The sequence below is a fragment of the Periophthalmus magnuspinnatus genome, chromosome 24 (assembly GCF_009829125.3).
Source record: "Periophthalmus magnuspinnatus isolate fPerMag1 chromosome 24, fPerMag1.2.pri, whole genome shotgun sequence".
Lineage (NCBI taxonomy): Eukaryota > Metazoa > Chordata > Actinopteri > Gobiiformes > Gobiidae > Periophthalmus > Periophthalmus magnuspinnatus.
In genome coordinates this window covers 16642876-16669661 of record NC_047149.1, presented here as the reverse complement: position 1 = coordinate 16669661, position 26786 = coordinate 16642876, and the positions used below count along the sequence as shown (strand labels likewise).

Here is a 26786-nt window from a genome sequence, read left to right as displayed (position 1 = left end):
TTCATTCATTCATTCACTCACTCACTCATTTATTTATTTATTTGTTTTTACAATGGACGTGTAAGCTGCTGTAAAATAAATCAACAACTTAATAATAACCATACCAAATAGAACTATTAAGTTGTTTCATATGGGGTAATAAGTAGTTATTGTATGTGCATATGCCTTTAATGTATTGAGGTTCGAGCATGTAAGTAAATCTATGAGAATTTTGAGCTGCTTGTGCTGTTTCTTACATTGCAGTTTTAAAATACTAAAATCTGTCTTTTTTTCTAGGACAATGGCCCTCCAACACACATTATATTTTCTACTATGTGTAACTGTCCTGGCTATTTCTGCTGTCCATGGAGATAATGACAACAACAAGACATACTTTTGGATTGAACAGAGCCTCCCGATTCTACTAGAAACAAATACAATGCCCTTGAACTCTACTTCATTTAGTAAACAAAAAAGAGATGGGGAGCCAGGAGACTTCTGTGGTATTGAATGTCAGAGCAACCAACGGCCTTTGGACCAAACTCAACAAGAAAGACTTTTGGGGTACGAAACTTTGCATGAAAACGGCACATGTACACACACATATATCACTCTACTGGACTTTAACCAAACCCATGTGATTGACAACACCCATGGCCACACACGCAGAAAGAGGCAGGTCTACGGAGCAGATGGAAGATTTGTTATTTCTGACTCTTACTTTATCACCAACTATCCTTTCTCTACTGCGGTTCGCCTGTCCACTGGATGTTCTGGAGTCCTGGTGTCACCCAAACATGTTCTGACAGCCGCTCGCTGCATCCACAATGGGAGGGACTACTTAGAAGACGCAAAAAAGCTCAAAGTTGGTGTTTTGCAGCTTAAGACAAAAAGAAGAAGAGGCCACAAAACGAGAAAAAAGAGTGAAGGGAATGATCAGACTGTGACTGAAGTGGATGGGCGAAAGGCAGAAAATGGCAGAAGAGGCAGCAGACGACAAGAGGCCAAAAGAATTAGGCGAAGTGTAATATCCAAAAAGCAACCTGTGTTCCGGTGGACTCGAGTTAAAGAGACCAAACTACCCCAAGGCTGGATTTACAAAGCCAGCCTCAACAATTCTCTATCTTCTGATTACAACTACGCACTACTGGAGCTAAAACGTCGCACCGGGCAAAAGTACATGGATCTTGGTGTGGCGCCTGATGATACTTCAATGGGACGAATTCACTTTTCAAGTTTTGACACAGATAAAAGTCACCTTGACGGACGCGGGAAGGAGAAAGTGGTCTACAGGTTCTGCTCTGTGGCAAAGGAGTCCAATGATCTGATTTATCAACATTGTGATGCCCAGACAGGTGCGACAGGAGCTGGGGTGTATGTGCGTTTGAGGGGGGAGGCAGGAGGGGAGGGGGGTAAGGGGAAGTGGCAGAGAAGGGTGATTGGGGTGTACTCAGGGCATCAGTGGGTGAAGGCGGACAACGGAGAGGAGAGGGAATATAATGTAGCAGTAAGAATCACGCCCACTAAATATGCACAAATCTGCCACTGGATACATGGGGATCCAAAACTCTGTAAAAAGATATGAACCTTTTTTACGCTGCAGACACTTGTGATTTAGTGCAATACATTTAGCAAAGTAAATTACTGACACATTCTCTGTTATTATAAGGGGGCTGGGACATTTATTTTTATAAGCCTCTAAGTGTTCATAAGGATTTGGTTGGTAGCAGTAGCTGTCACTTGTTTCTATTAAGTAGGCCTGCTCAGTTTGTTATGCTTGCTTGAAAGGAAAAGTTATTCATTTACAATATCCAATAAATAACTACATAATTTTTTTATTTTATTTTATATATATTGCAAATACAACTCAAACATTGCACTTTAAAATGGAAAGTTACCCCTAAAAATGTACAGTTTTTAAAGGAGGGGCATATGTAGGGTTTTAAGATCCATTTGTCAAATAAATAAAGAACCCAAACAGAGATGAGTGCTGAGTCGTGGTTGGACCAGTGTTTTTGTTTTGTTTTTTTTATTGCATCTCATTTGGACTCACATGCAGATGGGGAGGGAGGGCGATGCCATCCATGGGAATAAAAACTCAACATAGCCTTCATATTCAACAATATGTGTCCACATTCTTAGATATTTTTTATGAATCATACTCATCTTTATTTTGTTTGAACACTTTGTAATGCCACAATGGGTAAAGATACAGTTCACTTTGGAAAGAAACGATACACAGAACATCCAGCGTACTTGAGTGCTTTACAGTGAGAGTCCCCAAGACTTCAGCCAATGTACTGTCCTCTGCCACTGCTTTCAAATGACCCAATGTAGACTGACTCTTCAGTTCTTATGTCTCTTAAAAGAATTATGAATGTAGTACCATGACTAACCAGCAGAGGATGTAAAATAACACTGCAGGTAAGATAACCTCAATACTCGATCTGTTATCCAAGTATCTACTAGCAAATAAGGGACATTTGCTAGTTTAATCTACTTGCTTTTCTGTCTGACATTAAATTGCTGATGTAACTAAAATATATGTTTTTTTCCCATTTCAAAATAAATAGTAAATAAAATATGTAAATTCTATAGTCAAAATAGGTCTACAGTGCATACAATTTGAACACAGTTCACGATTTATCTCAGATTTAAAAACAATCACTGAAAATAAATTAAAATAATAAAATGAGAACACAGAAGTGTTCCTTGATAAGTCCAGATTTGCAGTGCATGCTGTCACCTTTGAAAGTCAACAGGAGGTGAATGGTTGCAGAGAAAGAACAACAGAGTTGAATGAATGATGCTTAGCTCATGGTAAGTTTGAGACTGGGTGGGCCTTGGCAGGTGAAGTTACACACACTGAACACAGTCCACGTTTAACAACACAGTCCTCATCTGGGGAATGCGTAAAACCAACATATACAGTATGCACTGTTCAAGTCAGCTGAAATGTGGAAGTGGAGAATGGATCTAAATACACATTTATTTGTTTTTGTTAAATTTTCCAGAGTATGTTAAGTAAAGGTTAACACTGAGTTACACACACCCACACACACATAAACTGAATTTTGTTTTCTGTTTCTAGGATTCACATTCACAGTTGTGCTACAACATTAGATAGGAAAAGGAGGGCTTTTTAACCAAGCCAGAAAGTGAAGTTAGTATAGATGATGGCTGATTGGCTGAAGGGACAAAGGGGAGGCAGTGGGGAAGTGCAGACATCCATATCCACAGAGCTCCATACACATTGACAAACCTGCGGGTAAATATCACACAAACATGAGTATTAAACTTTCTACATTTATGGGCAAAAATCTTAAGCACAACAGTAAACTTACTACACAGTGACAACCACCTTTAGAGATTGCCTGTCTCATGGCCTACATGAAGTCCTTAATGTTGAGGTCATCCAGGGCGTTTCTAGGAGGAGGCGGCTTTCTCGGACTCTGGGCAGCTCCGGACATCTACAAGCAGAAATATTCAGGCCACACTTTCTATATATACAAATGAAGATAGTAAAGTGTGCGTAGAGTACCGGTGCTCCAGGTGCAGGGGCTGCTCCCCCTGCTGGGAAGCCCGGCCTAACCATCGGCATCATGGGAGCTCCTGGTGCACCAGCCTTAAGCATAAACCCACAGTTAGTCTGGGAATAAAGAAATGTTTGACAGCCACTAAAGGGAACGTTGTCCTCAAGAGTCCATTAATGTCCTTGTTTTGGGGTCATTATTGGACTGGACGGGCTGATAATCTTACCATACTGAAGCAGGACTGAGTCCCCATAAAATAAGGGACACCCATAGGAGCAGTCTAAAGGTATGGAGGGGGGCATGGGGAGAGGAGGAGGTGTGATGTTACTAAACTACATTTAACACACAAAACGCAAGACACACAGAACACTCAAAACATACAATGGACAAGACCAGACCAACAGACACAGCAAACCCCTTTAGAGTGTTCATTGATATGTTTTACTACTATATGTACTTTTGACATGCACTGTGAATTTTATAACAGCAGAGGGCAGTCTTGTAAGGAGCAAGTAGAAGATCAGAGGTCATTTTAAAATACTAGTTTTATGCAAAACAAAAACATATATTTTATTAATAGTGCAAAAAGCCAACAATAGAATAACTGTGTTGACTTTTTAATAAGGGCTAAAGAAGGAAGTAAAACTTAAGAAGCTGTTTCCAAGCAACAGTTTCACATTTAGCACTATTTCTAACACTTCATCATTCTCCAGAATTTCACAGAATAGTTTGAGTTAAACAAAACTATCTGTCACTGCTTTTGTCTGTATTGTCTTAATGACCCAAACATGGTTAAGTGGAACCTGGAGAGCCAGATGAAGTCTGTCTGTTGTTTCCATGCGCCTACACTCCATGCTATAAAACACAGACAAACATTTACCATGGAGGCACCCCAACTGGGGGGAGCTACCTGAGGGGCTGTTCCCATTGTGAGATCTGCAAGACACAAAAAAGTCAGGATCAGCAATTACTTTATTTTTAAATGGAGAAAACAACACAAATAACTGTCATGGACAGACATTTTGGGACATATTTATTTTAATATTTTGTATTTTGTATTTTGTGTGTGCATGCTTAGATCAGTGTTGCATCCCAAAATATCAATCCCCGCCTTAATATCAGTATCATGTTTGCATACAATAGTCAATGATATCTAAGGACTACTTACTACTCGCCATGTTAGCCATGGAGGTGTCAACATCGCCTGCCTGAGGGTTCACAGTGGGCTTCATCACATCTCCTAATCCATCAAACACTACAGAGGGCACAGGCGCAGGCACAGGGAAGCACAAGGACGAGTTAAGCATTCCCCAAAGCAAGCAACTATCACGTGCATCAAAACTCACACTCATCGTACTACATGGTACCATGGTAACCAACTCAGGTCTCCATGACAACAAAGAGAGGAAAAACTACAACGGAAACTACACTAGCTTACGGCTGGCTAATGTCATCTACAGCAGGACCTAGCTCACTGAAATGCTTGTTTTGAAATATTATTAGGATGACTATTTGGGGTATTATGGTATATTAGGTGGAACTTCCATAATTGTTGTATCCAAAAAATGTACTTGTATTTCAATGTCTAATTAAATGCATCACAAATAAAAAGGGTTTTGCAAGAGTTAAACATCTGGAAGAAAGGACAGTGCAGGGGAGCTTGCACTGCTGCAGTGCAGCGCACTATGGGAAATTAGCGTTTTAAGAGAGAGAGCAAGAAAACTCACCCAATCACATGGCAGGAAGCAAGCAAAGAAGCCAGCCCAAGAGCCAGATGGAGGTAAGCGGCGAGGGAGAGGAAGAGTCAAAAGAGCAGATGCCAGAGAAGGAGAAAAAGAATAAAGCAGTGACAACCATGTGTGAATGATAGAGAGAAGAGAGAGCAGATTAGAGCCTCACAGTGGCACTGTTCTACACGCCAGTGGACACACCTTCAAGGACAATGAGAAGAGATGAAATGACCAGCAAGCAAGTAGTGGTAGGTAGCAAGTAGTAGTCAAGTTAACCAGGGCATGCTCAGAGTTTACAAAGGTAGAGACCATGCATGTGTACTGGTATACTAAATACAGCTAGAATTATTTACAGGTTACAGGCTCAAAAATACAAACTAACTTTAAAAGGCAGATATGCAAAAATCACAATAACAAAGAAAAACATGTTTGCAGCAATAATTAAATGTATCCAATCTCACATGTTAAATTAACTAAGCACAAAGACAGTTGTATCAGATACAAATCCATCTAAACACACACTGTTAATCAAATGTAATAAACCAGACTAATGTTGCCATAATTGCACAATTTCCAACTCAACTTTAATACAAACAAAAAATCTAATATTTAACAAACTTCTTATACTAGCTATATAGGATCATAATACTTTCTTAAATTTTACCCTGTGGTCATACAACTTTTGAAAAAGACAATTTATAGTATTAATACCGGCTCAAATGAGTAGCCTGCTAGTTTCAAATCCAGTCCAGTTTCAATGATCTGGGATTTTTTCACATCCAGACTCCACATCTCCTCCATGCAACTATCTTTAGTGAAATGTTCATACCACATGCCTTCAGTGCACACCTGTGGAGTGTATGGACATTACCTGACATGAGTTCGGCTCCAGGGGCAGCAGCAGCAGGGGCAGGGGCAGCAGCTGGGGCATCTCCGGTGGACTCTGCCAGTTGTCCCAAACGGAGCAGGAGGAAATCCCATCGCAGCATTAGGGTAAAGAAGGGGGACAGTCAGCCTTCAGGTGCACACTGCTAATGCTGAAAAAGTGTTCCAAAATTAGACTGAAATTAAAAATGCTTTTATACAGCACAAATGTATACTGGTTCTCTTTAGTTTGATAACAAAAGTTTTGAGAACTTTTGTTGAGAACTGTTTTGAGGACATAATTATTATTGCAACAACACATCATCAGTATGGTAAAACTAACCTGTCTCACGATGGTCTAATCCCAGCTCACGTTCCCTATTAGTGTCCCAAAGTTAGTAGCCTTTATTTAATGCAGTACTATTCGTAAATAGCAACTAAGTGCTTAAATCTCAAGCGTACTTTCATTATGAACCTGCTCATCAGTCGATGCAAAATTTGTGTAAACTCTCTTAATTACATTCAACAGTGAAATGTTCAGAAATATATGTGAATCATTAGTTTTTCTAAAACAGCATTCTTTTTCTCTATTGTCTAAGTGTCATAGTGTTTCCCGTCTGCTACTGAGAACTTGCCCAGGCCACTCTTTTAAATATGGATAATTATGTTACATTGATTAGAAAAGAAGAATCTACAATGTTATAATTGAATTTATAAAATTATAAGTGTTCAGACATTACCCAACAAATCTAAATCTCTTTATCCCTTTTCTCTGTTTTTTCCCCCATCTATAATAGAGCCACTTCAAGGGTAGTACAGTACATTACCCACCACCAAACAGGTTCATGATGTCTCCAGTGTCTAATTTTGCTGGTGGTGCTGAGGAGAGGAGGGGGGCAGGGGAGCTGAACACGTCCGCTAGGGAGGGGCAGGTGGAGATGACGTTTAGATACCATAACATATAACTCTACCTTTTCTGTAATTTACAAGTCACTCTAAAACAACCAGTGCAAACCAAACCATGCAGAGATGATTGTGAGGACTATTAAAGCTGTAGAGAGCTTCACACTTTGTTCTCCCAAGCAAAACAGGCACAGCAAGCCATATCTGAGAGTCATACTGCACAAGTCAGAATCCAGGTGGGGGTGTACCTGCTGTAAACAAGTCAATATTGGATGCGGGCGGGGATTGGGCAAAGCTTGTGTCTGGTATAGAGTTAAAAAGATCTACAAAGACATGCATTCCCAGTTAAACATAGTGATCATATTGCATCCTAAAATATTCAACGGCAGAAATGGCAGCCATATTGGTTTGAGGAAGCTATAGAAATTGTCAGAGGTGGAAATATGCCAATGCTTCAAATATTGATGTTTAAGAAAAAAGTTTAATATTTTAGTTTAAAGAAATTCACTAATAATATGCTACCCTTCATTCATGTAAATGATTCACTGTTTTGAATTATAATTGTGAGCATTATACATAATTATAATGTACATCTTAAATACTACTTCTACTATACAATAAATGCTGTGGTTGCATTGTTCTTTTCTCAACAAATTTTAAGGTGTGGGTCTGCCTCCAGGTTTTTTCCGTATGGATGCTATTGCTTTGCCTGGAATGTTTCATAATATGGCATTAAACTTACATACATCCTGCATTTATTCAATTGCATAATTTGTTTTATTTAAAGATTTAAACTATCAAACATTCTTACTCTGCGCTTGTCCTGGTAGTATCACCTGCAGTATAGTAGACCCTTCACCAGCAAAGTAAATTTATGTTCCACCTCTGCAAATTCAAGAGATGTAAAGATGCCAGGCAAGATAACAAGTTGATACATAAACTAATCAGATCCATGTTTGGTTTACCACTAAACAGGTCGGCGGAGTGGTTAGCGTTGGGGGCGGAGATGGTGGCAGTGGTTGTGATGGTTGTGGAAGCGGAGCTGAAGAGCGGCGAGGGGGAGGGGCTAGGTTGTGAGGTAAAACACGCGTCCAAAGAGCTAGTAGCAGGTACATCAGAGTCCACTGCCATCAAGGAGAAAAGGTCTAGACCAGTGGATGCAGTGTTGGAGCTACCTTCTGATGGAGCGAAGGGGTCTTGGATAAGGAAATGGAGAAATGGTAAATAAACAATGGTTTGAAATTAAAATTATTTTTGGTGAGACAGAAAGGATTTGAATCAACAGGAATGAGGGAGGGCAGGATTTGAAAATGAGCAATGAAATGAGTATCAGGCAAAATATGGGAGATGCCTGCATATTTGGGAATCATCTACCAAAGCATCAAAGAGAAGCAATTAAGATGCATGATTTGTCAGAAGATTTTTTTCAAAAAGTTGTATGTTAAAGCAAAGCAATCTGCAGTCTCTTTAGCAAAAAGAGCACCAGACAGCAATATCTGCTCACACTATGCCTTCTGAAGTTGAGCCAGGTCCATCTTCATCCAAATGGATATAGACTGGCCATAGGCAGCTAGGCAACATGCACAATCTAAGCAACTCAAAGAATCAATAAGCCATTTTCTTCGCATTCACATTACAAAGCAATAAAAATGTACTACTTATTGAACTAAAAGATATTTCTCTTCATCAGAACAAAAATGGTCCAAAAATGCAGCCCTGAGGTCATCCCTTTATTATTATTACAATCATTATCATATCATATTATCACTATTTGTGTAGTGTACTATGTGTAGTGCTAGTAGTACTATGAAATTATGGAAGAAATTACACATAATAAAATATTTTAGATTAGAATAATAAATTAAATTAGATTGTTAAATAGTTATGACATTATGTATAGTTTGAATTTTATGGCTTCACCATACAAATGGGTTCTTATCAGGGATATCAATAATCACTAATCGTGATTATTCAGGTCACAATAAAATCATAATAACTGAATAATTGTGAAAACTTTAAAAGCATAATTCAGTAATTACAATTCATTCAATACTCCAAAAAAGTCCACTTAAGTGTATTTTTTTATAATCTGACTGTTTATGTAGCCCTAACGTTAAAATTACTGAATGGTAAGCTACAAAGTGTGAAGACATTGAATATTTATTAAAATATGGTGGTTCTTCTCATAATATTGTAAGACTAAAATTTGATATGATGATATTCCTTCCCTTTATTTTATATAATTTCAGCACATTCTCTGAGAGAATCACCCACCAGCTCCAGAGGCAGCAGCAGGGGCAGATGTGGCAGCAGCTCCGCCTTCAGCTGCATTAGCTGACGCCTCAGGGACAGGAGCAGATGTGGCAAAAGTGTCTGATGTTCACACAGAGTCAAACAGGAAATAGAAACACAGTCATAAAAGAGGAAGAAAGAGACAGATATTAAGACCATTTCATGACATCAACAGACATCAATCAAAACGGTGCAAATCAAGCCGCAGCCTTATTGTGCAACATTCATGATCGACAGGTGAATGAATAAATGGGAGTACAGACAGGAGGCACTACATTTTAGGCGGGTCTACTGTAGACTACTGGTGTAAGATTACACACAAAAGCAGTGACTAGTAGTGGTACAGCTATCTATGTGTAGCTGTAACCATTAGACCGAGGGTTTGATAGATTTGCTTTTATTAAGAAAAGCATATGGACCTATCAAACAAGATCCACGTGGAAAAATGAGTAGATTTTTGTGCAAGCCAAGAGAAAGTGTGAGTGCAGTTAGAACAGTATAGCATTTTAGAAGCTGTATCCTGCAAGTTAGCTAAAATGATTTATGAAAGTGCATCACAAGGTATCCTCTGATGATGCATCTTTTCTTGCAGGACACAGAAAAGCTTTATTCTATGTAAATATATTTTTCTATTTTCACCAATCAGGCAAAACATTTTGACCACTTGTTTGTTTTAAGTTGTTTATTATGAAAACCTGCCTATTATGAACCTATTCGTACCTATAGCTCTGGATACAAAACTTTTATTGTTTGGATAAGCAGTACAGGTTCAAAGTGAATGCTAGCCTGTGTGGCTCTAAAGGTTTGTTGTCTGAGATTTGTTGGAGACCAAAATGAGAAGCCATAAAATGCATTAACATAACACTAGTGATCAAGTCATTACATACACTATTTCTTTGGCAAAATATATAATTTTTAAGTCTTTCTCAAATCCATTAACTTTGAGAACTAAATGTTATGCTATTCATCAATAACTGAAGAGAGAAAATATCTCCCCGTGAGCGGTCAATGTTACACCTGATCAGTACCAACTTTGAACATGCATTTATCTGTGTTGTCATACTGTGTGTTGAGCTTTCCAGAGCCTCTCATAGGTTACTCTCTGGAAGCCCACTGACCTCCCAACAGATCCATATTGGTGGCACCTGGGGAGGTGGCGGCTGCTGTGCTAGTGGGAGGAGCTAGAGGCGTGGCTTCTGCAACTGCTGGTGTGGGCGTGGCTGCTGCCGGGGAAGGGGCGGGCTCTGCTGCGAGGGCGGGTTCAGCTAGCAACGAATCGCCCATTTCTGTAGGTGTCAGGGTATCCAACCAACGAACAAAAGAATCGCCCCCAAAAAGGCCAACCAAAATAATCCAAGGGAGAAACCGCGGAAACCAAAGTCAAATCAATAAAAATCCAAATTAAAATTGAAATGATCCAATATAAGCAAAATTAAAATAGCCCCCGTTGGTAACCAAAAACAGACAATGAAGAATGTGGAGGGAAGGGAGAGAAGGCAGAGAGAAACAAATACTAAGAGACAAGTTTCTGAGGACACAAGCAGGGAGTAACCAAGCGACATAATCTATCTGAACATTTAAACACTGTAAACAATGCTAACATTGGAGTAAATATTTATAAAATCTATTCATCTATATAGCTATCTAGTTATCATGTTGTGTTTATATAAGGAACTGGGTCATTCTTACCGGATCCAAGGAGATCTGAGGATGTAAAAAAACAAAAAAACAAATTAGTTTACAAAAATCCAAGTGAAGTAAATCACCAAACATTCCTCTTGTATCACCTTTTTACAGTCATGTATTGTTTATTAAACTTTGAGAAGCAAGTGTGGTGCTTCATAAATGGTGAAATAATGCTGGCACTATGAATACCTAGATTGTGTTACAGTTAAATGGATTTCATACCTCCCCATGACGTAGGTGCTGCTGATGGTTCTGAAGGGCCTGTGGAAGACAGTGGATCCAGGTCCAATAAAGATCTACAGGAAAGGAGGATCAAATCATTGCACTGGTACTTACTATTACTACTACTGTTACTAAGTACTACAATTAGGGCTAGTGATATGACAAAAATAATAATAATTATTATATTATTATTGACCTTGTTTTTTTATCAGTGTTTTATTAAGTTGTATTTTGTCTTATTAAAAACAAATAACCGTAAATAGTTCAATCATTGCCATTTAACACAAAAATAGTAAAATTTCTTCCTGCAAAGTCTGATCACTGTTCCAGACCATATGCTTTTACTGTTAGAGGATAGGCAGAATATTTGCGAACCCTCACAGTTTTTTGTTGTTTATTTTTATTTAGTTTTGTTATTTTTGTTTTGTAGATTTTTTAAGTTATAAAAAAATATAAACATTTAAATTACAAAAAATAATTGCACAGACTTAACTATACTACAATGAGTTTTATCAGTACATACTCTTCGGCTGGTTCTGGAGCAGCAGGAGCAGCAGCAGCGGCAGCACCGTCCCCAGGAGGAGGCTGCAGGGCGGGAACAGCGTTTGAGGATTTGGCTGGAGTGGAGGTGGGCGACACGTTGTTTGTAGGGGAACCCTGGAGTGCACAGAAATACACGCAACTATCAATAACAGTGTGGTCTATAAGAGGAGGAAAGGTAGAACGTGCTTACCTTCGTTGGAGACCTAAAGAGAAGCAATAGAACATGTAGTTAGATAATGGACATTTTAGCTTAAGATTTGAGCACAATGTTTTTTAATTAGTGCATTGTCAAAATACATACAACACAATCTTTGTTGTGTGATGATATGAAGAGTCCACTTTCAAAGGTTTTTAACTGAAGTATTTGACAACTTATCACATGCAATAAAACTGCAGTAGACATTTTTGTTCTAATACGCAGCATTTTTTCTATCTATAGTAACTTCACATGACACACTACTAATTACTGCAACTATTTGACTAATCATATAAATCCAAAAACTGTCTACTGCATCTTTAATGGTCACTTAATTGAGTATATTTTATTGTTAAACTCTTCATATCTTGAATCACACTCATTACATGGCATGAAGTGAAAATGTATTGTGTTACTGTCAACCAATGCACAAACATAGTGGCTGCCATGTACAGTATGGTGCAAAACAGATAAACATTCACATGGAGGTCTGGTGCTTGGCCAGAGTACTGCATGTGAGTAAGTACTTCAAGAGGGGAGAAAGGGAGTGGTAGTACTAGTAATATGTATGTATCTACATATTTTAAGAAGTTAGTGGTCAATGCCAAAGAAAACATTTATTGCTCACCCTTCACTGGTGATTCCAAACGAATATAAAAAGGGATAAAAGAGAGGTGGGGTTAAGGAAACAGATTTTTTTCTATTGTTTAGGCAAAAGTAGGACAATTCTAGATCCCAGGACAGTACAGTTGGCAGCAGTCCTTTGCCTTTTTTGGTTAGACAAAAATGATTAGGGAAATAGATTAAATAATTGCCCATTCTTACCCCTTCTTTCCTCCCTTTGTATCTTCCAGACCGTTCATGTGGGTTTCCAGTGACTCCAGGATACTACTGGGAGCCTAACAACAAATCAAGAGACAATCAATAAACCACACTGTAGTGCTTGTTAGGCTTACTTTAAAAGACTGCATATACATTTAATTACAAGCCATAAAAACTGGGAGAATTAACACAATGTAACACACTTCAAGTAACACCAATTTGTGTTTTGTGAAGTTATTATAGACACGGCATCCTGCAAACAGGCACTCGGCAACGGCACGCTCTGTTTCTATGGTTACCGGTTCCTCAAGAGGTTTGAAAGGACAGTCTTCATCGTCTGAGTCTGCTAGATCCACCACTACACCCGGGTGGAGGCACTGAGTGGGATTCCATGGTAAAATAAGACAAATGTTGTATCTGGACTTGTATGCGATGGGAATGAGTTTTTTGAGGGGAGCGATAAAAATATATGGGGTTTTACATGCAGTTACTTACATAGTTAATGTCAGGAATGTCATTTTTGTCAACTCCCACTGTCTGTGAAAGAGATAGTAAATACATATTATTTCCACATTCATCAAATCAATTTGAAAAAGGGTAACATTTTAGTACCTCAGCCAGCTTCATAAATTCACCGATCTTTGTCACTCTGGTCAAAAACCTCTTATAAATCTCCAATCCCTCCTTACACTCACTCTTCTTCATTTTGAAGTATTTCTCTGTGGTGAAAAATCAAATTAAAACATTTTAAACATGTGTCTTACCTTCACAACTTTTGGACTGTGTGATAAGAAACATGTCTGTACTTTGAGGCATAAATTGAACTTTTATATTGGTAATTATGAACCCTGTATTTGATTTCTGTAAACAGATACACAACCACAACTTCTATAAATGTATGTATATTTACACAACAATGAAATACACAAAACATAGCATGCACCTTAAAAATAAAAAAAACAACTTAAACATGACATAAAAAAGTAGTTACAATACAACAGACCTAATAGGTTGATGATGCCATCGTTGTAAGAAGCAAACAGTTTAACCAAATCCTTGAAGAGAAGCATGAACGCAGCATTGATGATTCCATTGTTCAGCTCCTTTGGATGGACCTAATAATAAATGAAACATAAGTTATTGTCAAAGTGATGAAGTTAACAATATAATTCAAAATCATTTTCAATAAAAATCAAGACTCACATCAAACTCAAGCAGCGTGTCAATCTGTGTCTGAAGGACGGGCATGGCTTTCAACAGCTTCTCAGTAGTCATGGTTCTCATCACGCCCTCAGCACTAAAAATAATATATTTATTTTAATTCCACCTTAAAATCAAATTACAGATTACATCAATTTATTTACACCTTAAAACCACATTATAGCTAAGAGACAATAAGTAATGTTAAATAACCAACCCTTTCTTGACTCTGGTGAAGTCAAAAGCCATCTGGCGGTAGGCAAAGGCTTTCTCATTCAGATACCTCCCATATCGTCTGATGAAAGTTGACATGTCATAACCTAAATGCAATCAAACTTACATTACTGCGCTGTCAAATGTTACATAAGCAGATGATATTTTACAAGTGTGCAGTACTCTTACCGTGAGAGCCAGTTTTGTCAATGAAATTACTGAGGTTGAACAAGGCGGTCCTGGAAGCCAAGTACTGAATGAATCTCTGAAGAGGATAGACAAGTATTAAACAATGAGTCATTCAGTAAAATACATGACCCAGGAAACCTTTTTAGAATAGAAACAGTAATGAGGGGTTTCAAATGCAGTATGATTAGTGGCTAAGCAGCTGCACTCAAAACATAACATTTATCTAACAGGGATATTACACATCTCTGAGCCTATATTGTAAAACTATACACAAATACTATTTTTAAACAATATTGAATCAGTAACATAGCTTGTCATTATCATAACAGCCAAACCAAAACTCTGCAAAAGGAATTCACAAAACAAGAGACAAGGCAAGCTATTGGACATCTCATTATTGCAACTTCATGCAATGATAAATACCTATTGCATCCTTTACTCTCGCATTAATATTGTGTTCTTTCATCACATTCATATACCCTGGAGCTTTTTGTATATAATGACGATAAAATATTACTCGTTCATAAATCTCCTCTCTGGCCCTCTGGTGCTCTGTTCACAAGCAACCCGAATTAATTCTGATTTATTCCATGTTTAGACCTAATTTAATCCTGTTCAAGTCATTATTTAGTCCTGATTTTGCTTGATTAATTCCAGGTTCAGTCCAAGTTTAATTTTGATCTGGTCATGTGCAAATTCGCCATCTCTCCTTTGTACACGTCCAAACCATTTAAATCATGTAGGCTACATCTAAAGCACTAACTCCTACCCCTTTCTTCTCTTAGCTTAAAGTTATCTCTCCTACACTGTCTCGAGTACCAGTACCTCAATGCAACATCACAGGTCTCTTCATCTGTTTTACTGTTGCATGTAAATCCATATTAACTGCCTTACCTCATTGCCATGGATGCATAAGTGATGGGTGGTGACGAGAGCCTTGAAAACCACCACCCAGCTGGCATTAGTGGACCTCTCAAAGAGCGTGTCGGCCATCTGAGGGATGTTCACATTGGTGGTGTTTGTGGCCGACACCAGGTCTGCAACACACGTACGTAAGCATATGTTACACTTCTGTTTGTATGTTTAGTTAGTGTTAGAGAATAAATTTGCCAATATCTATAAGGCTACATTTTATGGGCCAGCCAGCTAAACACCTAACTGAAGCAGGGACAATTTAAAGAAAGGAAAAAATGACATTACAAAAACCATCATCACCAAAAGCACTGTACATTACATACATTATAATGCATTCCTCAGCAATATAAAATCATAATTCGTAACCATCCAATAATTTACACTTTCAAGGTCACACCATCACACTTAACCGCAAGTTTTCTGACTTCTGAGCCCGTCTGATAAACAATCTACTCAATTTAACCACAATATACCACAGTATGTTAAATGCTCATGTCACCTTGTCCTGTGTTAGACATCAAGAGTCTTCTGCTTATCTCCTTCTACAACAGTTAGTACTGGTGTGAAGTCATGACTGGTTCATTTGCAAATGTTGATGTAAGTGCAGAACGGCTGTGATTAAAGTTTGATTAGGCAGGACGACCTAATGTTCAGAGCAGTGATCTCCAGACACATCCGAGAATATTAAGACTGAAGAGGACCTGCTGCTCATGCAAAGTGGTTTCACAGCACACAAAGGCACACACACGCACACACAAAACTGCTGACAGTAATAAAGTCAAAAACGCTTTGTCATCTTCAAATTTCTACATCAGATTATGGCATCAATAAAAGAGGATAATACTCAGGTGAAGTGGCTAATAGTTGTTGTCCTCTAATGGAATAGCAACATTTAGACACTCCAAAATTGAATAACAAATTTGACAATATGTAACATTTGTCAGACATTAATAATTCATATTTTTATAATAGATTCAAACACAGATACCAAAAGTGGATGAGTTAGTAAGTAGACTTGTCCACAAAAGTTGGTGTGATTTGCTATGTTACTCAGCAAGAGCATATCGCATTAGCCTAACTTTCAATAAATGAACATGCGCACTGGAAAATACTATGTAAACCATTTTAATATACATCCATTTATACAGCTAGCATAAAAATCGATCTTTCTTACAGTTAGTAGGCTATAGAAGCTCTTTTTAGTCCAATAATCTGACAGCTGAGGACCAAGTGATTTTGTGTGCGGAGTGGAAATGTGTTATTGGCACATGCTCCTGATAATGGAGGGATAAGAAGGCTATTATATTGAACCAGGCCTTGCACCAAATATAGGCGAGACTGATCTGTAGATAGAAACACACCACATACATTTCAAGGTGAATAGAAGGAGATTGTAGCATTGTGGAAAAGAATAAGGAGGCCACAGAGAAGGACAAAAGGCAGGGGCAGACTATACAGGGGCTCGTAAACAGATTATATGTGATCACAGACATCTTTTAGCTCCTCCCCCCACACCAGTCAAACAACACCAGTCTTTACAATGGCCACTTGACTCTTTCATATAAGGATCTATGATGAGTGTTTTAGATGGACATTCCCATATATTTTAATTTGATTCAATTTGGTTTCATGCCAACAGCTTCTCTTATATGAAATCTTATTAAAGGCAGAGTCACCCAAAATCTTGTTTCTGTTGTCCTACTACACAGAGTAAACTGTTTACTACTTATAAGAAAGTTGTTAGTTATTTTATAAGTAACATTGATGTGTATGTCTATAAAATGTCAAATGAAAAATGCACTTGTTGCAGGTTTCTACAAATAAAAGTGTAGTATTTATACATAAACTCAAACATAACACACCAAAACAAATATGATTACATAAGATTACTGTCTGGCACCCACAACTGATGTCATGCCAAATCTTTCCTGCTGCTATACTCCATGTTAAAGTATCTTCTATGTAACTTCATCTCACAATAATCTAATGCAATACAGTGTCATTTTGGTGATAAAGTTGCTTTGGTGTTGTGATGTTTATGCCAGAAACCTTCATGTCCTCTCTGCCTGTGTGCATAGGATTGGCCGAGCTAAATTAAGACTCTTACCATAATCCACAACACACACACTACAGTTCTAAGAATGAACCAGGGCCCCATGCTGTGTACCCGAGTCGGCCACTGAAATTAAAACAGCTACTGTCCAAACTGATGCTCTATTGCTTTTCTCTCATGTAGCTGAGTGGCCCTCAATAACACTGAGAAGCAGAGGGATCAGGTGTTTTAACTTTCTTCACACTGATCACATGACTCCTGCTGTGTCAACCATGTGACCATCTCTCCTCACGTGTGTGACCTCAATAACTATTTTACATGGAGCTAATGTTGTCTGTATGAGAACAAAACAAATGACAAGCATCTATAATACCACTCTGTACCATTCTATAATACCACTCAATGTCTTAATGTCATTTAACAACATGCTTTGAATCGATTATTTAAATAACAAAAAAGTTGATTAATGTTGTCCTTTTAGATTCAGACTTTACATTATGTAACTGTAAATCAGTTACATAATGTAAAGTCTGAATCTGTCTATGCCAATCCTATGATCATATTCTTAACGAGTGTTAGTGCTAGGTTTATATTTTCTAGTCATCTGCAAATGCTGCAGCTCGCCTGCTCACTAACAGTCGGAAACATGACCTCATCACCCCTGTCCTGTCCTCCTTGCACTGGCTCCCTGTCCAGTTAAGAATTCATTTTTAAATTTTGATGTTTGTTTTGCAGTCAATGGTCTTGCATCTTCCTACTTGTGTGAGGTTTTGACCCCTCACCAACCCAGCAGAGCTCTATGATCTGCTGGGCAACATCTGCTGGACGTCCCCCGGTCCCTGGGAAAACAGTGGGGTGATCGTTCTTTTGCAGTAGCCGGTCCTAAACTCTGGAACTCTTTGCCCATTGAGTAATGTTCCATCACTGACCTGCCTTTGTTCAAAGCCAAACTTAAAACATATTTATTTAGAATGGCTTTTAACACTTAGTGGCCCTGTGACACTTTCTTTATTTTAATGGTGTAATGTGATTTGTTGACCTATTTGTATGATATTTATTGTTTTTTTATCTTGTTTTTAATGTTGTACAGCACTTTGGTCGGCTTTGGTTGTTGGAAGGTGCTATAGAAATAAAGTTTGATTGATTGATTGATTGATCTGCATTTTCAAATATACAACAATATTCTGTAATAAATAAAACATAGAACTTGGAATTAGTGTTTTTTTTTCCTTCCTGTTGCTTCCTCAAAAGGTCACATGATGGTGTAGTGATATGTCACTGCTTTACATGGTTTTGCCAGATAGTAGGAGAAGTTTACGTCTCCAACTGCGTGACGGCTTCTCCAATGTACAGTATGATAAGGCGTACGCTCTCTTGTCACCATTTATGCTCCTTGGAGCTTTTTTGTTTGTGGATCTTGATGGCCTCTCTCATCTAGTGGTGGTATTTATTGCTTTCAGTATGGATGACCCTGGCATTGTTCCACTCCATGATGTGGTTTTGTCTCTTGTGTGGGTTTGCTGTATATTTTTGGTGGTGTTGTTTGAAGTTTAAAAATAAAATTTCTCTGTTTTGTTCCTCTTCATGTGTAAATTTAATGCTGCCAGTGTGGTTCAGGTGGTCTGTGAGCTGTTGTGTGAAGTTAGTTTAAATTTTTTTCAGGATGTCATCATTCCAGAGTGTGATCCTGCAGTCTGTTGATGTTACAGTGATGGCTTGTTGTTCCAAGTCTTCCATGAAAAATCCACTCATGATCACACAGTGCCTGGCAAATCCTTATTTTTGTTTGTATATGCTTCCTTATTCACATCCACTTATTAAAAATAAGTGGATGTGACTAAAAATCTCAGTAGGATATTATATTATATCTTCTATTGTAAGGTTGGTTCTTTTCCGAAGTGAATTCTCCTGACTGAGTCGATTATGAATAATGTTGAGTGTGGCTTTAATCAGAGATACTACATTGTGGGATATTAACATACAATGGTAGATTTTGCCACTGTGTAAATACTAAAAAATACATATTTTAAACAAATCAATAGGCAAAATAAAACTAAATGAAACAATGACTATATTTACATTAATCAAGTAGGCTTGCACAATGTGTAACACTTTATTTTAAGATAAGAATAAATATTTACACTTACTGCAAAATCTAACTGTAATTATCATAGTAACCAGCCACACACCAGATGACTATCTTTGACCATGTCTCTGTTCCTCTCCTCCTCTGTCATTACAGGTCCATCCCCTTCTATCTGTTTCCATGACAACTACACCTCGCTATCTATATCACAAAATGACATACTCCTCAGGGTTTGACATAAAACATTACCAGCTAAATCCATGGACAAGTATACAGTGTGCTTTACTAATTACTGACTGTGTAGAAAAATCACTGGAGGAAACCTGTTATAATATATGATTTTTGAGGTTGGGCGTTCTCCCTAGCAACAGAGATGCAGAAAGTGCCCTACTTACAGGAAGCAAATTTAAAAAGTGTTGCCCTAGAAATCAGAAACACATTATAGGTATTTATGGGTTAATTTTGTTACAAATATGAGTTCATCTTGTGTTCTCTTCACACAAATCTGTAAGGTAAACTGTTCTTAATGTCTTTGTGGTATGGGTATTTTAATTACAAATAAATATGGTCTAGTCTGCTACACACTACAAAACCACAGAACCAGGAAGTTACAATGTAGCTTTAGCATTGTCACCTTTGGCTGTGTAAATAATGCAAGGCAGTCATTGGCTGATTATTCAATTATTCAAAAGGGAGCGGATCACAAGATATAAGGCCTTGGTTCAAGACTCGGGACCCAGACTAGCCCTGGCCACTGCAACATACTCTACTGATGACAGATTACAGCAATTACTAGTGGTCAATGATGATTTTTCATTGACTCCTGATGCCTGCTGTCAGTGGTAGAGGTGTCAATAAAGCTGTGACTTGCTTTGTTTAATTTTACTCTTGGAACAGACCTGCCCAAATCTGACTGAAGATAGGTTAAGAACTGAAGAAATAACTAAATAGGAGCATATTGTTGCAAAGGAGAAATAAACTATTCATTCATCCTTTGTTCTTTTTATGAGGATGTTTCGAAATTTGTATTTCGTATGCATTTTTTTAAAAAGTCACTTTGCTGCTTCATTTTATTTCAGGGTTGCTAGGTTTCAATGGGCTTCAACCTAATTGCCAGATGCTTCAGTCTTCAATCTGTGGGTCAGGATGGTTCAATTTTAGCAGAATGACTTTCCAACTTTCCACGCAACAAAACCCAGAGGAACTAAACAGTATGTGGCTTAATAAACTGTGCAATTGGCCTGCATTTATCATGTGTTATGCAAACGGAAAATATTTTTGTTTGTGTGACATTTGAAAATATTTATGTCAAAAACAATATGGATGCATACATTATACTATATTGCATGCAATTACCTCATAAGACATAGCCTATATTAGAATAAACTATATGAAAAACTACTTTTCAAATATCTGGCAAAATCATTTTCTATGCCAGTTACAGTAGCCTAAGTTGGCATGGTTAAAAAAAAAAAAAAGCTATTGATTTGATGTAATGTAATGTAACCTACTATTTTTAGACCCAACCCCATTCATGTGTTCATTCATTCAAAAGCTATGCACAAAGATATAAGGCCATGGTTCAACCCTGTGATACTATCAATCATACTTGGTAGAGGGGTCATCTGGGGGGTCATCACCATGGTTACATCAATTCATTACCACCCCACCCATTAAACCAAAGACACTCAAGCAATAAGGCTGATAACGTGCTGGGCTGTGATGGTGATGTGTTAGGCTGCATACACTGAGAGCCTATCCACGGGCTACAGTTAGTAAAAGCCTGAAGAGGGCTAAGGGGCCTACTGTTTCTGGGGCCTGCACAGACAGATTGCTCTGAAAGATGCAGAGGAGCTATGTGCACTTACATTCCAGGTGCTTCTTTTTGGGCGGCGACACCTCATGAGTAGTAGCTTTGCACACAGCGCGGGCCATATCTGATCCAGTTAGCTGGTACTGCGCAGCGGCAATGCGATCCGTGAGCGTTTGCCCCGACATTTTCTCTCTCTGTCAAGTCGACCACCTCAGGAATTAATTTCAACCGCTACGGCAGGAAAATTACGCAGGCTCCTTCTCTGCGCTCCCGATCGTCTCCACTACAGCAGGCCCTTGACCTCTGTGCAAGCGGAAAGAGAGACCAAATGAACACCAGCAGCGACGTAAAGGCTATTCCCAAACAAAACTGACTGGTTGCGTTGTTAATCAGGCGTTAAAACATATCTAGACTTACAAACAAGGTGAATTCCCCCACAGCTCGTCCCGTTTCAGGCTACGACCGTCCACTCCTTCAGCACCTTGGACAGCTAAAGCCACTCGGTTATGTAACAATCCGCTGGCAATGGAAGCGACTCCCACAGCCCACAGCCAGGAGCAGTACGACACAAATACAGCGCTAAAAGCCTCACTGATCACAAATACTATGTAACCAATTGACAAGATGCAAATTAGCACTCCTTGGATCGGTCAAATATCCCGTTTGGAGGAGGGGGCATCAGGGTTGGCTGCCTTCCCCTCGTGTCAGCGCAAGGAAAGAAGTCCTTCAAAATAATAGCACTACGGAGAAAAAAAAAAATGTCTCCGTTTTCTTCTCTATCAGTTGCGGTTTAAATCGTGTTTTTTCCCGAGTAAGATGCAAAATCCGCACCTGTCCCCGAAGGTTCCGTTAACACTGCGCACAGACGAATGCGGGAGCAGGAAAGGACAGAGCGGAATTTCCTCCTCTTCCTCCTCTTCCTCCTCGCCCCCCTGTGGTTTGTTTATTTATTAGGCTTGTGAGGTGCTCTGTGTGTTCTCGGCGTAGTGAGAGTGGCCCTGGGTAAGACAGAAGAGTATACTTTCATTTTTAAATGTTTAAAGTGCTTGTCACAAATGTTGAAACAGGGTCGTGACTATTGTTGGCCAGTTCAAAGTGTCCCGTGTATAACTATTGTGAGTATAGCCTGTGCTGTTGCTCTGGAGGGCTATGATGCTTTGTGGTTGTGGGTATTATTATTATTACTTCTATAGCCTACAACAAAATGAGACTACACCACCATGGTTTGTGAGAGATTTGAGCCCAAGCAGAAATCTTCCAGAACATGGGTAGCGGGCTATTATTGCGGGAAACATTTTTTTTATAGAGCCATAGTGGATTATAATGAGCAGCCTGACTCCGCAGCCCGGTATGAAAACTGTTCATGGGGAAACCCTGCAGAAATGTAGCCTTGGATATTTATGACGCATAGGGTGTGCGTGCTTACGTCACCACGCACACAACGAAGCCACGTCCCCAACAAACCCGAGGAGCAGGAAGTCATCCCAATGCCAACGCTACATTTGTAATTATCTGCAAACAGTAAGTAACTTTTCTAAACAGCTAGTTGCCCTACGATCCTAGCTATTATTAGCACACATTTATGTTGGTTCGCAATCTTTTTCGTAAGTACAAGACAGTGAATTATGTATCATTTTTTGCAGCTAAACGTCATTTAATAGCCCAATTCATTGCGCTTATCTTTTCGTAGGACAACATAGGCCTACACTTTGCCCTTATGGGAGTATGGCTAGGTACAGTAAACAGCCAGTAGGACTATATTTATATAATGTTGAGAATTATCCATTCTGTTGCTTATTGTTTATTGAATTACTTGTCCATTATAAGTAACCTTATCTTAAAAAGAACGTTCATATTTGGTTTCAGTGTCAGCCCAGTTTGCTGAAGTAACCAAGCACTCCAATCTGCACCCAAAGCCTCCTGGGCTGGTTCTACAATATGGCACAGCTGGATTCAGGACCAATGCCAAAGTGCTGGACCACATCATGTTCAGGATGGGACTACTGGCCACACTGCGCTCCAAGAAAACCAAAGCCACCATTGGAGTTATGGTCACAGCATCACACAACCCAGAGGTTAAGATACAAAAAAATCCTACCACTTCTGTAATCATTTGACTATTCAGCTGAGAGTTAAGGCTGCAACAAAGAATCAAATAAATCATGACAAACTAAATATTATAAAACTCATCAATGAATTTATACATGTTTGTTGTTATCTGGACAACACATGCATTTGATCTTGAAGAATTTGCCATCATGATGTCAAAATGGCACAAGAAAATATACATTCTTGTGATTATCCTCGAATATTCTTAACGGTTGTTTAGCTTTTATAAGAAAAATTTGATTCAGTATAAATAGGCCTAATTGTTTGTTTAGTCATGTACCAGCGTAATCACCCATCTGATTGTTTTATTCATATTTTCCTGTTTTAGGAGGATAATGGAGTAAAGCTGGTTGACCCAATGGGAGAGATGGTTACTCCAACTTGGGAGGGCTACGCTACACAACTGGCCAATGCTGAAGATGATGACTTACTCATGGCTTTGAAGGACATAATCGCAAAGGAGGAAATAAACATGAGCCAAGAAGCACATGTTTTTGTGGGTAGAGACACCAGGTATAATATTTTGGTATAACATTGTTTTAAATATTTGCAGTTTATACAGTTTCAAGCTAATTAATCAGTTCTGAATCTTTGTTTAAAGAAGCAGCAGTGCCAGTCTGTCACAAGCTGTCCTAGAGGGAGTGTCTTCTCTTGGAGGTCTCAATAAAGGTTAGGCTTCAATAGTTTTATATAAGTAACCTTGCACATTGTATACTTAACAATTTTTTTTTCATGTTTACCATCAAGACTATGGCCTGGTTACAACTCCACAGCTTCACTACATGGTTTGCTGCCAAAATACTCGAGGGAAATATGGAGAAGCTACAGTGGAAGGCTATTACAAGAAGCTTTGTCAGGCATTCATAAAGCTCATCAAGAATGTCAGTTTTAAGGCCTGTTCTTAAGTTATTATAAAGTCTGTTTGTGAGCCAATTATTACTAATAACTTGTCTGTCCTATAATCTCTCAGGCATCAAACTGCACTGACGACCAGAAGCATCTTTCCTTGGATGGTGCTAATGGAATTGGAGCTTTGAAGGTTAGGGAGATGGAGAGTCACTTAGGCAAAGAGCTACAGATCTCTCTGTACAATGACGGCAGCAACGGAAAGCTGAATTATCAATGTGGAGCAGATTTTGTGAAAGTACAGCAGAAACCTCCAACAGGTGGGGCTCATTTGTAGTCAAATGTAAACATGTTTTGAAGCTGATGTTTATTTCTAATGTGTTTTTCACTTTTTTAAGGTTTAGAAATTAAACCAGGGGAACGCTGCTGTTCTTTTGACGGTGATGCTGACCGAATTGTTTACTACTACAGTGACTCAGAAGGAAAGTTCCACTTGTTGGATGGGGACAAAATAGCGACACTGATCAGCACTTTTATAAAAGAGCTGCTTACACAGGTATACTTCTACCATAAATAAATAAAAGTATAACCATTACCTGAAAATGAATGAATATTTGGTGATTTACAGGCAGGTCTAAATGTGAATATGGCAGTAGTGCAAACTGCTTATGCTAATGGAAGCTCAACAAGGTATCTTGAAGAAACTATGAAGGTGAGTTATTCTAAAAAATATAGAGCTTTGTGGTTTTGTGTTTCACAACTAACAGAAGTCTATCTTTATGCATAGGTAACTGTCAAGTGCACAAAAACTGGGGTCAAACATCTTCACCATGTAGCACAGGAGTTTGACATTGGTGTGTACTTTGAAGCAAATGGCCATGGAACTGTAAGTACATGGGCTCTTCCATATGTCACATCAAGAAATTATTCCCAAATGCAACTTTGTGGTCTTGTATGTCCAGGTGCTCCTCAGTAAATCTGTAGAAGACAAAATCCAGCAGCTCATTGACAGTCCCAACAGTGATGATGAAAAGAAGAGAGCAGCTCTCCTGCTTCAGAATACTATCAATGTTGTCAACCAGGTACACAAATAGAATATACAGAAACAAACCAATAACACATCCATTTATGCTCAAAGGTGTATGCATTTTTCCTAGACTGTAGGAGATGCCATTTCTGACATGCTGCTAATTGAAGCCATATTGGCCATAAAAGGGATGACTGTTCAGCAGTGGGATGCTATCTACACAGATCTACCCAACAGGCAGCTAAAAGTCAAGGTAAATATTTTAATTTACAATTTTGCATTACTACTTATACATAGACTTTTCATAAATTAAAATATTAAGAGTTCAAAGGCATTGCAGAGACTAACCAGCTATGCTGTAACTAATATCCATAGTTTGGTTGTTTAAGTTTAAAAAGCCCATTTAAATTGAGTTTTTGATTTTAAATAAAATGATAGGTCTTGTATACTCATTAGTGATTATCCCTGAGCAAGCTTTCAAACTCTGAATATAATTTTTTTTCAGAACCTCTATGATAAAAATTAATGGAAACAGACACGTGGGGTGGGTGGTCACTGTTGAGCTCCATAATTTTTAATTCTAGTAATTATTACAAGTGTGTCACATTGTGGTTATTGTGTTAGTTTTATTCAAGAGTGAATAATATCTCTGTTGTGCAGGTGGCAGACCGAAGAGTGATTGACACAACAGATGCAGAGAGGCGTGCACTGAGCCCAGCAGGCTTACAGGACGCCATCGACGCCTTAGTGAAGAAGTACAGTCTGGCACGCTCCTTTGTCAGACCCTCTGGCACTGAAGACGTAGTTAGGGTCTACGCTGAGGCAGACACTCAGGTCAGAATCCATGTTGAATGTAAAGGTCAAATAATAATAATAATAATAATAATAATCTGGAACACAGACTACGCCTTGATGCCCAGTTTATCATTGACATGTAAGCACCAAAAAGAAAAAAAAATCTAAACTGTGTATGTGTTAACAAAGGCAATACAGCAAAAAGGTGAATTAATGTGTGAAAGATTAAACACAATGAATGCTGAATGTCAAATAAATTGCAAATGTCTTTTAATTTAAGTAATAATGTGGAACAATGTGCGTTTTAGGAGAGTGCTGATGCCCTTGCACATGAAGTCAGCTTGGCAGTCTACCGTCTTGCAGGAGGAGTGGGTGATGAACCAAAACCATTGCACTAGAAGTACATAATTCAAACTCAAATTGGTGCCTTTTCTCATTACAAATCTACCTTTTATATCACATCTTCTGTATTTAAGCCTTAGCTGAAGTGCCAAATTATTAATGGCATAAGATCTAACATGTAAATTCTTAAAGGTACTTGAAAATATAAAAAAAATATATGGAAAAAAAATATATGGACTACTTTTGCTTATATCTTAAACTGTATTAACGTATCATGTTAATGCAAATCTCGTACTATTACTGTATTTTGGAGCCATTGTGATTCACTTTTTATGAACTCAATCAAATGTTTACATGGGGCAGTTGTCATGATTGCACTTTCTCAATGTTAAGGCAGATTTGAATTAAAAAAATTTGAATAATATCAC

General features: G+C 38.4%; 3 protein-coding genes across 4 annotated transcripts in view; 2 read left to right on the top strand and 1 right to left on the bottom strand.

The window, feature by feature from the left end:
- The window catches only part of LOC117392469 (inactive serine protease 35-like), a 28808-nt gene extending 26840 nt beyond the window's left edge, over nucleotides 1-1968 (top strand). For both annotated transcript variants that reach the window (XM_055232038.1, XM_033990561.2), the window contains one exon: nucleotides 277-1968. In XM_055232038.1, coding sequence (XP_055088013.1) covers nucleotides 281-1564 — 1284 coding nt within the window. In that variant the 5' untranslated portion in view covers nucleotides 277-280 and the 3' untranslated portion in view covers nucleotides 1565-1968. The remainder of the gene's footprint in view (nucleotides 1-276) is intronic.
- Nucleotides 1969-1997: 29 nt separating this feature from the next.
- LOC117392465 (clathrin coat assembly protein AP180-like) lies at nucleotides 1998-22131 on the bottom strand. The gene is made up of 25 exons (XM_033990558.2): nucleotides 21657-22131; nucleotides 21295-21542; nucleotides 15267-15409; nucleotides 14373-14448; nucleotides 14188-14290; nucleotides 13974-14067; nucleotides 13774-13885; nucleotides 13383-13489; nucleotides 13266-13307; nucleotides 12774-12847; nucleotides 12577-12582; nucleotides 11943-11955; nucleotides 11733-11866; nucleotides 11210-11283; nucleotides 10991-11005; nucleotides 10420-10587; nucleotides 9284-9382; nucleotides 7975-8205; nucleotides 6938-7024; nucleotides 6114-6185; nucleotides 4681-4767; nucleotides 4393-4448; nucleotides 3521-3604; nucleotides 3324-3449; nucleotides 1998-3241 (listed from the first exon to the last, which is right to left on the bottom strand). The coding sequence occupies exons 2-24, from the start codon at nucleotides 21422-21424 to the stop codon at nucleotides 3366-3368; spliced, it is 2091 nt and encodes a 696-aa protein (XP_033846449.1). The 5' UTR covers nucleotides 21425-21542; nucleotides 21657-22131; the 3' UTR covers nucleotides 1998-3241; nucleotides 3324-3365.
- A 527-nt stretch (nucleotides 22132-22658) lies between these two features.
- pgm3 (phosphoglucomutase 3) lies at nucleotides 22659-26784 on the top strand. The gene is made up of 13 exons (XM_033990559.2): nucleotides 22659-22760; nucleotides 23106-23314; nucleotides 23677-23861; nucleotides 23950-24017; nucleotides 24096-24229; nucleotides 24319-24514; nucleotides 24593-24750; nucleotides 24823-24906; nucleotides 24982-25080; nucleotides 25157-25276; nucleotides 25352-25474; nucleotides 25882-26055; nucleotides 26325-26784. Coding segments are annotated over exons 1-13 (1641 nt in total). The 5' UTR covers nucleotides 22659-22759; the 3' UTR covers nucleotides 26415-26784.
- The last annotated feature ends 2 nt before the right edge of the window (nucleotides 26785-26786 follow it).